The sequence below is a fragment of the Elaeis guineensis genome, chromosome 4 (genome assembly GCF_000442705.2).
Source record: "Elaeis guineensis isolate ETL-2024a chromosome 4, EG11, whole genome shotgun sequence".
NCBI classification, from domain to species: Eukaryota; Viridiplantae; Streptophyta; class Magnoliopsida; order Arecales; family Arecaceae; genus Elaeis; species Elaeis guineensis.
This window is the reverse complement of record NC_025996.2, coordinates 26,586,730-26,598,050: the sequence shown is the minus strand read 5'-3', so window position 1 is coordinate 26,598,050 and position 11,321 is coordinate 26,586,730. Positions and strand designations below refer to the sequence as shown.

At 35.7% G+C, this 11,321-nt stretch overlaps 1 protein-coding gene across 1 annotated transcript; it reads right to left on the bottom strand.

The window, feature by feature from the left end:
* Positions 1–814: 814 nt before the first annotated feature.
* LOC105043264 (arginase 1, mitochondrial) lies at positions 815–11,033 on the bottom strand. Its single transcript, XM_010920744.4, has 7 exons — positions 10,863–11,033; positions 10,601–10,749; positions 8,670–8,829; positions 7,075–7,208; positions 3,490–3,699; positions 2,080–2,190; positions 815–1,353 (listed from the first exon to the last, which is right to left on the bottom strand). Exons 2-7 carry the CDS (start codon positions 10,727–10,729, stop codon positions 1,093–1,095), a joined length of 1,005 nt encoding a protein of 334 aa, XP_010919046.1. The 5' UTR covers positions 10,730–10,749; positions 10,863–11,033; the 3' UTR covers positions 815–1,092.
* Positions 11,034–11,321: the final 288 nt, after the last annotated feature.

Genomic DNA, 11,321 nt, shown 5'->3' with positions numbered 1-11,321 from the left:
AAACAAGGCAGGTTCCTGTTAACCTAGTTTTACATTTAGACAAGGTTTAAAATGAGAAAATGATAACCCTTATAATATTTGTTCTTCTTGGTTATGTTACAGATAAGCGTACAAGGATAACAATTCTTGCGAACAAATTATAGATGCCTTTCTCAAAATAAAAAATATTTTTTTTACAAAATTTCGCTTCAAAAGTGATCATGCGGTCCAAAAAATTATTTGTATCCAGCAGAAAGTAATGAAATGCAATATCATTATTTTCCATAATTGCCCATTAGCTTTTGTTGTAATATTGTTTATAGCATCCATTATAATAGTGATTATTTTAATATAAAAATTAAAAAATATATATATAATTTGAGATAAGGAACGGCCGTATAACAATAACAATTGTGAACAAGGATTTTGTGGGGTTTTGTTGTAAAGGCATGATGTTTTATCTAAAACCTTGAGTTTGATAAATCTTAAATTCTTCCGTTTGAATGAAGGGGAGGAAGCGTGTGACAAAGATGGGTCCACAAATCGGCAGGGCCAGCCAGCTCGCAGAGACCCAACCAGCGGTTGGCGGTCAGCATTGCTCCTGGTGTGTTAGAAAACAGAAAACTAGTCATTTTCTCCTTTAATAAAAAGTGTTTGTTCTTTTCTTTGAAGAGTACATTGCGACAACATCAATTGTAGAGCGTGATCCCTACAACAAACTCTATTGCAGCAATGCAGACAGGGTGATTGAGACAATAAAAAAAATCATTCTCTGTCACTCTTTCTTCAAATTTCATTTGGATCGACATATGAAGATCCCAAAGGACACGAACCGTGAAAGAGCACGCTAGAAGCTTGACTTATTCAAACTAAAGCAGTTTAGATGAGAAATGAAGCAACAAAAAGTTAAGAGGAAACGCAAATCGCAATAGTGTACCTCACGTTACAAAAAAGAATATCCTTCTAAATCCAGAACACTACAAAACATGTTATCTATACGCACTATGGAGTAGCCAACTGAAGAGTTACCTCAGTACAACCAAGCATAAATTCTATGGTCATACTCATCAAAATGGCCGGTACTCAGTGCGAACATCTGAGAGAGAGGCTGTATTATTTGGAAATCTTTGCAGTAAGCTCCCTAACCAGCTTTGCAGCCACCATAGCAGTCATTCCATCAACAGTGTCACGCTGTGGATTGAATTCTACTACATCAGCAGCAGCAACATCAGCTTGCAGATTGTGAAGAATGTTCAGCACATCACGGAACGAGAGGCCTCCTGGCTCAATGTGAGACACCCCAGGAGCGAATGCAGGATCAAGACAATCGACATCAACTGAAACATAAACACCCTTTGCACCTTCCCCAAGTTTCTGCACAAATTGTCTAGAGTTAGATCAATCATTAAAATTATCATGATGAGTGACAAGCTTCATCGCATTTAGCATACAATTTTTAATGTGCATATTGGTGCATGCACATTAAATAAATATGAAGATGAATATCTTCACGGAGTCGACATGCACAAACCATCATATATAATAAATCCGCTGAAGTACAATTGACTTGATTGTGTCTTTTGTTAAGGTAATTGAATTGCTGCTATCAATAATAGAGAAACAGTTTTTTCATGGACTCTTGTACCCAACTATGCAATACAGAGAAGCTTTCTAACTATCTAGGAGCATGCTTGAGATGAGTTTGCCCAATTAACAGAAGCCTGGAAAGAAAATTGGAAAAGAAAAAGTGGGGTTTAAGGCAATGCTGCCTGCTTAAGCCCATATAAATACATATGGAAACATCCAGCCCAGATTTGGCAGGTACTAGCTAGCGAACACGACCCTAGTCTCAATGCCACTTCCATGCATAGAACTATGCATCATGACTTTATATGCTTTACATGCATCAGGCACAAGCAGTTGTGGTGCTAAACAAAAGGTTTCTGAATTGTGAAATGTGACTTCCATTTGCACCTACTGTCATCATGCAAGTGTTATAGGTTTGTGAAGGTTATTATCAAGGGAGAGGATGCAAGCATGCGTGTGTCCCAGTGAGTGAATGTGTGTGTGGGAGGGAAGGAGGGAGGGAGAGAGAGAGACCAAATTTTCCAAAATATGGCGATCTTTTGAAAAGGTACGCATTTCGTACTGCTCCACTCCAAATCTTTTCCCTTGTTCACGCCCTTCGCTGGTAATTGATCTAATTCCAACCTGAAATTCCACAAACAAAATTTCATAAAGTTAAAAATTTGAAAATTTAATGGCAACACTAAATTCCTAGAACTGCAAAAAGTGAAGTTTTCTTTTTTTAAAAAAAAGCTACCATGAACATCTGAGCTGATGTGTATTCACTACTTAAATTATAAAATAGATCAATCATGATTATGTTGGCAATGCCACTGAGAAATGGTTCATAGCTCTTGATACAGCAATATGGCATTTAAGTTACTAGAGGAATATATTTGGATGTAATTGGTAAAGGAGGAAAGCCAAATTCCAAGTCATGCATGATTTATTATTTTCTATTACTAAGCGGAAAACCACTTTAAGTCCAGAAATCAAAAATGATTACAAATCAATTACATAAAATGTAGGATTATATGATGCAGAATTTTCTGCCTACATGGTTTGGCAGCGGCAATATGCCAAACTAGTTACTGAAATCCTAAACAGATTAAGAAATGTTGCAGTAGCATTCTTGAAAAAATAGAAATTCAATTACCAAAAAAGAAAAAAGAAGCTCTGAAATCAGAGACATAATTAGTTGCAGAAAAGGAATGGATAGAAATAATAGTGAACTAAATACAATCAAGGACAATGTGCTGTCTAAAAAAAAGGACGTGACAGTTTTGAGCAAGGGTTAAAGTATACAGTACAAACACACGGTATGCCTCTTGGTCCCAGAACAATAAAATAGAGGTGAAATAACATATGATGGTACGGTATAAATACAGAGGATGTGCTGGTATCAGCACCTTATCAATATAATCTGCCACAGCCGGTACAGACCAGTAAGCATTGATACTTAAATCCTTGATATTGAGTATGTTCGATATCAAGTTCTCATTCTCCCAGAAGGATGGGTGATTCATGAAGGATAAAAACAAGCTCTTGATCCTAATCTTCCTAGAATTCATTTATTTGGAAGGCATGGGTTGTTTTCTCTAAAAGTTATTACAAAATGTTTGATCATACACACTTGCATCCACTGAAAGACATGACAATTTGGTGTCCCCACCCATCTTTTCCTGTAATATGAAGTCATGAAAAGACATCCAAAAATGGAAAGCATAAAGGATTTCTTTCTGTGCCATATTATGCAAACCTGGATGTCAGGTAAATAATGGAATAAACAAGAAAAAAACCATAATATCTAAAATGAGGATGCAATGTATACTTCACTACCTTCCATTCACATGTAATAGACCACCAGTTTCCTAGGGTTACAACTGTAAGATGCTAATATTATACTCTCAAAAGGAAAAAAGAACACAAAACAAATAGTGTTACCTGTAAAAGCCGCCTGGCATAACCCCCTTCCATTATTCGTGCAAAAGAAGAAGCATGTGAATATATATTTCCTTCAAATGCATGATAGATATCTGGATGAGCGTCCAGATGAAGAATGTCCAAAGGTCCCCCAAGCTTTTCAGATACTGCTCTGACAACAGGAAAAGATATTGAGTGATCACCACCTAAAACCAATGGACGAAGTGGCTCCTGTAAATAAATTAATATCAGCTTAGCATGATACTGCATTATATATCTTAGACTGAGGAATTTAAAGAACTTGTACATCAAAAAATTGAATAAGAAAGTGCATGATGGTTTATATTTTGCCAAGATAATGTTTCTGACAGAATATGCAGCGAACTGAAAGCTAACGAATGAAGTTTTTGATTATGTGCTGAGCAAAAAAGAAAAACATTTACATTTGCCTCTCTCCCATATCAACAATATCTACCTAATGATGTTTCCTTGTTTCGCTTCAATACAGAGTAAAAACAGATGATTTCTCATACGCACAAAATAAAAGAGAAAGCTTGTCAATTAAGATAGATCGTCCTCGAAATTTGAATGTGTTTGGACAAAGGCTTGTACTAACAAGAATCATGCCTTTTCCTGCCATGAGTAGGCATGAACAATCACACAATACTACTCATAATGGCAGAAATATGCACTGAGATAAGAATGAAATATTTCAATCCATACCTTGGATCAGTTCTTGATAATGGCAAATCAACATTTTAAATACATATAATAAGTAGTTTTATTCATAAACATGTATCTTTTTCTTAAATCAAATTACACATGCATGATGTCACTGATGGGCAAAACTTGCTATAGCATATAGCTGATTGGATAAGGCAGTTATGCAACATATATTTCCTTAATATAACATAAAATTATATTCAGAAATTTTAACATGAAAGATTTTCTCCATACTTTAAACAGCTTGGATGAAATGGAAGATATATACTTCTGAGATTAACAGGGGAAAATAACATAAGAGATAAATAGTCAGTCTCCATATTATGGATTCCTGGTGGCCTTTCAACTTGTCCAGATCCTGTAAATGGCAATACCTCAGAAGTTTCAGTGTCCAAACTGGTGAAGAACACCTTCAATAACTCAGGGGCAACAAATGTGCCCAATGGCCTTCATATATTGGAATATAGGAGTTCATCTCACCACTCCTAGCAGAGGTTTGCGTATTGAGGATATGGCTATCTTGACACAAAGAGCTCATGCTAGCCTCATCTCTTTCTTGAATCTGAATGCTGTGAAAGGACTCATAGACATCTGTTATGGATTTATGTGGTCCTGCAACTTGTTTGAACTTTCTAACAATGATACACTAGAAGTTTCGGTCTCCAAACTAGCGCAAAATATCTTCAACTACTCCAGTAGACGCATACTCTATGGCCATGAGGTATTGGAACATAAAGTTATAATTTTCATCACTTTTCGAGGAGGTTTGTGTATTGAAGATGTAGAACACATGAAGCTCATGTTCATTACCTCACATCCTCCTAGAATGTGAACCCCTGAAGTGACTCTTAAAGCGGTTGGTGTTTTGACGATCATCCTACTTGGAGAATGTTAAAATGCTGCAGATTCATTTATAATTTTGGCCCTTTTACATCTACCCAAAATTTTACATCCTGCCAAGATAGGGGGAGTCCCAGCCATCCCGTCCTATTTCTGTAAAAAAATAAGACTGGGACAGAGTTGGGACTCTGAAACCCATCCATGTAGGGAGAGAAGAAAAAAGAAGAAAGAAAGAAAGAAAGATGAAGAAAAAGAAATAGTGAAAGGAAACAAAAAGAAACATGAAAGAAAGAAAGGAAGGGAGAAGGAAATGAAGGAAGGAAGAAAGGAAGAAAAGAAAGAGAAAGAAGAAGAAAACGAAAAAAAGAGAGAAAGAAAGAAATAAGAAAAAGGAAAGGAAAGAAAGAAAGGTAGACAAAAAAAAAAAGAAAATAAGGAAGGAAAGAAAGAAAGAAAAGGGGAGAGAGATGAAGTATATCTATCGGGATGCATAACCGGGCCCGCTACCGGGATAGGATGGGACAACAGGGTCCCATTCCTTGGAGATACTGGGACACCTCCGACCTATGGGATTTGAAACCTTGTATCTACCAAGACCTACGGTTGGAGGGTAGTAATCTTAGTAGCTTCATACTATAATCTTCCATTGCTTCTTTCATCTACCAATCACTTTTCACATAACTAGTATTGGAAGAAACATTGTACTAAACTGGTTGATGGCAACTTCCTAACTATGTTATCCACAATCCACATCATGTACAACCTTAGATGCCAGCCTTGAACTCAGAATTTTCAAGCTATGCTAAATACATAGTGCTTCCTTACTAAACTTGCAAACATGGAAACATTCTTATTGTACCTGATTATTAGTTACAGTTCTCTGTTCACTTGTTATGTGAATTTCAAAAAGTATTGCATCTATTACCACAACAAATTGGCAGCACATGCAGATCCTTTGCTAAAGAATGCATGGAACACTTGAAAATATTATCATACAATATAACCTATACATATTGTGTAATCCCCTAAATATAATTCAAAATACACTTTACTCCATTTGTTAGGACTCGCACATTCAAGAAGCTTAACTAAGCTAATGTATGGCAATTCATGTTTAATAGCGAAAACAGCAGCTCGAGTATTACTAGTTCTTCATGAATCATATGCTTCTTACTAGCTTAAAATCTTGACATTTTCAATTAAGTAAAATGGCTTAATTAGACCTAGCATATCACAAAATGACACATAAACAAGAATGGTGGCCATGAATAGAACAATGTCAAGATTCATGAGAAATAGAAAGTAATAACGAAAGGTGGAACAAATAAAATTAAATATAGATGGGCAACCATGTGGCATGTACTTCATTACTGCATGCAAATATAAAGGAGAAAAGGTCACTTACATTGTCATGACTCTGCAGTGCAATAAGATGGAGAAAGAAGAGGGGATCAAAAAAAATATAAAGCATAATGGTTAAAGCTAAAAGGCAACAAAATAAAATAAAACACATGCAATTGTTGCAAATAAATAAAATTAAGCCTCCAAAGAGACCAGCAATGTGGTTTTTTCCCCTGTGGTGCTTGTCAAAAAGAAAGCTACAGAGAGACTAAGATGAAAAAATTGGAGATACCATACAGGATGGTTGTAGAAACCAGAAATTAATCATCAGAACATTTTTGGAAGCTTGGAAGTTGTCCCATGTTCCACATGTTATATGATGTGAGCCTTAATGCTAAAGAATGGGGTAGAAACTTTAAACAAGTCAATGTAACCGAAATAAGCTATGCTGATTGTGGTTTTTAGTCCTGCATTCCTGGAGATTATCCTAATGACATTAAACTTCCATATAATGGAGAAATACACAAAGATAAAATAATAGAAAATGCAGTATGTAGGATTAGTTGTCTGAACTAGAAAAAGCTAGGCCAGATAATGCAATAAGACATGTTTCTATCTGGAACTCCCAATACAGTATACTACAGTATTTGAAATAATTAAAAGATAAATATAATGAAGAAATACGGAAAACAGTTGGCTTACTTCTTCCATTACTAGTTTAACAGACTCGCTTATAACATTCATCAGTCTGCTATCATCAACGCCACAGTCACGAATTTCTTGGATAGGAACATCACCAACATCAGTCAGCACACGAGGATCATTTAATTCTTTACCTGTACAACCACCAATTCCTTAGCATGAGAACTAAACAGTATTCCACGTACTAAAAGAAAAAGGATCAAAGTGCATATTCAGAAGTCAATGCATGATCACCAAGGATGTTCCATTCTGAGATGCAACCTAATAATATTATTATCATGTGTTAGTTATCCTGAGGAGTGAGTTAATTGTTTAGATGTCAAAAGAATATCAGTTTTCAAAGATCAACTCTCACAACCTATTCATTTAGATGTCAGACAGATGAGAATTCAATTGAGTTTGCACCATGCTAGTAGTTATATATCTTATCATTGCTATAATCATGATAATGTTAACTTAAAATTGGATAGAACCATTGGTTTTGGCAACAAATGGTCCTTCAGCTTTCTGCTTGGCCCTCATTGACTTCAACATGCACTTTACATCTATAACTTATGACAAAAATGTACATATCATTTTTAGGAATGTCAAGAGAATCAATGTATTGGTTCTATAAAGATTCTTTTGTAAAGTTGGTTTTATGCTTAACAACTTACCGGTGTAGACACATATATATAGGGCTATGCCATAAATGGATATGGTTGTGTGCTTTATAGCTTCATTCTAGGGTTTTCATAATCAATCATGAAACTAAAAGCTGGGCCACTTTGCTAATTTAATAGCTGTCTTTGATGCAACCTTTGGATCTTTAACATTGACATGAGAGGAACACATTGTCATTTTTCCAGCAAACCTGCTGACATCAGCCATTAGTATTCACTGTGAATCCATCTGAAGCTCATTCACTTTGCATCTAGAAATGTTTCCTTCTAAATTCTAGCAAACTTCACACTCTACTTGTCCTCTTTTATTTTGTTTCAACAATGCAAGCATAAATTCCATCAAAGACTTCAGTTTTGATCTAAGACATCTAGATCAGAACTGAATAGGACTAAAAGATCTGCTGCAAAAATGTGCACTTGCTTCAGAGAAATTATATCAGCACCCATTCTAATTCATCAAGGAAGCAATCAAACTAAAAGATAATGAAGATCATCAAAACTGCAAAATATTTCACCATATAGGCCTTAAAGATCTGCTTCAAAAATGTGCACTTGGTTCAGAGAAATTATATCGGCACCCATTCTAATTCAAGGAGGAAGCAATCAAACTAAAAGATAATGAAGATGATAAAAAATGCAAAATATTTCACCGTACAGACTCTAGTAACAATGGGAACTGCATATCCTTTCTACAACAATAGCATGATTTTTTGCCAGACTAAAAGAAAAGGTTCAGAAGAACTGGTTAATATTAACATAATAAATTGATGAAAGAGGCAATCATGGTATAACATGAATGATTTGTTGCTATTTAATAGTACCATAAAATATAACCAAAAAACATAAGATGTAAGATCATATACTTTGAGAATTTGATAATGGCATCATCTTTACAATAAGTTAGGTTGTAGTATGAATAGATATTTTTTCCACCTTCTTCTGTGCTAGAGTTGGTGCTACCACACCAGATGGCCTCCCTTATGCGAGGTGGAGCAAATGCAGGTCCTTGTAGAAAAGATGAATTGTGCCCTAGAGGAACTCCCAGAAGTGATGCTGAAGCTTTAACACCTCCCAAAGCCCGTAGCAACTCTCCCTAGAAAAGTTGGTCCGCAATAAATTTTATGTAGAGGAAAATAAGAATAAGCAAACGGACAAAATATTAATTATGCTGAGACAAGCGTAGCATCTTAATGCACTTATAATATCAGTGTTGTCAAAACAAAAGCACGAAAAAGTCCGTTGGACCAATTAGTGTAAACTTGAGCTGGAAAGACAGTAACAGCAGAAAGAAGTCATGGGTTCATTCTGTATTTTTTGAAGATGTGCACAAACTCCAAACCTTATAGTTTACTTGTAAACATGGCATTTACTTCTCAACAAAAAGATGGGCTTTGATCACAATTTCTCCCTGCTGTCATCTATGATATCAAACATTCATTACAAAATGAAGCAAAAAGAATTCAAAATTGATTGTGGATTTGCTTTACATAACCATAAACATATAGCCTCCATTTAAGGCTTCGCTTTATGAGCATTCAGATGGCAATTACTTCTACTAGGGCTATCTCCACTTATATTCCAATCTTTTTCAAACTTTTCTCAGATTTTCGCTAATGCAAGTTTAGGTCTTTTGCTCCTCTTTCTATACATAACTAACCACCTCTTCTCACCAAGAATACCTCAGATCAAGTAGCACGTGTCAAAAGATCTTTCAAGAGAACACTATTGAGTGTGAGCTGTTTGTGCAACCATCAAACGCTTACTCATAAGAGAGATGGGGAACTGCCCCTTTACCCAACAGGCAAAATCTTTATCCAACAACAGAACTTCAAAAAATTCCCAACCAACATGGCAATTACTAATTTGTAATTTGGATCTTGATGTTGTATAAAGACATATAGTAGGCCTTGTGTGTCATCTGATTGTTTTTTTTTTTTTTTCGCCTTGTCCACCTTTTTTTCAGGTTTCTCCCTTTTTCTCATATAGTTGGTATGGCTGAAACCAGATTGGATGCCAGTATATCCATATCTATATTTATTTTGTTTGATGAATAGAGATACAGATATGGATATTAGTTGGATATAAAAATTCATATCTATATCTGTTTTAAATGGATACTAATACAAATTAGATACTAGAAGTATGGATATAGATACAAATATAAGTTGGATAATTAAACTTTATGACTATATAATCAAAAACATTACTAAGTAGATGGTAAATCAAGCTAATAACATATTAATAATGATCATATATGTCTCTTAAAAGTTCATGAGTACTATATAAAAGTAAATAGGATTACAAATAGAATCGAATATTCATATATAGATCAGGTAGTTGTCTATCCATATCCATAATCATTTTTCTTTGACGGATATAAACACGTGTATGGATATTAGTTGAATGCTTAAATTTCTATCCATATCTAGAGAAATTTGGATACAAAAATGGATCTAGATGGACATAATCCAGTCCACTTTCACCCCTAATAGTTAGCTATATCTAAAAAGTTTGCAAATTCTATTACATCCTTCCTCTTTTAGCACTACAATAACGATATTACTTCCAGAATGTTCGTCTTCTGAATTTACAAAGAACATATTCAAGAATAATGTCAGCAGCACCATCTCCTCAACCTTAAAACTTAAGGTTTGGTAGAATAATTTAATTGCGTATGGCGTCACAGATAGATGCTAATTATTTATCGTATGAGATGATAACCGAGACGCTCTTCTCCAAGATCTATATGCCGTGGTATCTCAAACAAGAACAAAAAGCAACGGAACCGAACCTACCAAGTAGAAGTTCCGAACAAATTGGCAGACAAGAAAAAAACTCTAGTGGCAGGTGGGAGGATAATATACCCTAAGCTTGGCCCGCTCGCGGATAAGGGTGAGGGAGGCATCGATGACCCGATTCTGTCCGTTCTCTATCAACGCCGCGGGGATGTTCGCGGTGCTCAGCTTGTGGATCCATTTCGTCCCTTGACTCATTTCCTCCTTCCTTTCTTCAACTAAACAAACCAGCAACAGATTAAAATTAAAATCCCATATCAAATCTTACTCCACCAAAGGATAAGGAGAAAAGAGGGAGTGGATGACGAGGAGTAGTGGATTTGCTACCGACCAACAACCAAAATCCTTCAGTATGGAGGAGATACGAAGCGCTACTACCCCACTCCTTTCAAAAGAAGGATGGTGGAAAAGGGAAAGAGGTTCGAAAGAAGTATGTACGAAGGTTGGTGGAATCCTTTGTTAGGGTTTTAATTTTCCAGAGCTGCTGTCACTGCTGTTGGACTACAAAAGGACGTATCACATATGAAACCAACAAATAATAATAAATGTAAATAAAAATAATAATAAAATAAGAATAAAATAGAAGGAAGGAGCCGTACTGGTTTCTCCGGTAGACGTTAGAACGGCTGCCAATTATCTTTCATTCAATGAGGGGAACGAAACGGCTCGTCTCCCTTCTTATAACCCAAGGAAAAAAAAAAAAAAAAGGAGAGAACGCCGTCACGGGTAATCAATAGTTGGATTTGTTACTTGCTTGAACTGCCGCATGGTCCGTTTGATCAATGGAACG

Coding starts and splice junctions, on each gene's coding strand:
- LOC105043264 (XM_010920744.4), bottom strand. CDS start 10,729: ATGAGTCAAGGGACGAAATGGATCCACAAGCTGAGCACCGCGAACATC. Junction 8,830..10,600: donor GCGAGCGGGCCAAGCTTAGG/GTATATTATCCT, acceptor CAACTTTTCTAG/GGAGAGTTGCTACGGGCTTT. Junction 3,700..7,074: donor TTAAACTAGTAATGGAAGAA/GTAAGCCAACTG, acceptor ATTTATTTACAG/GAGCCACTTCGTCCATTGGT.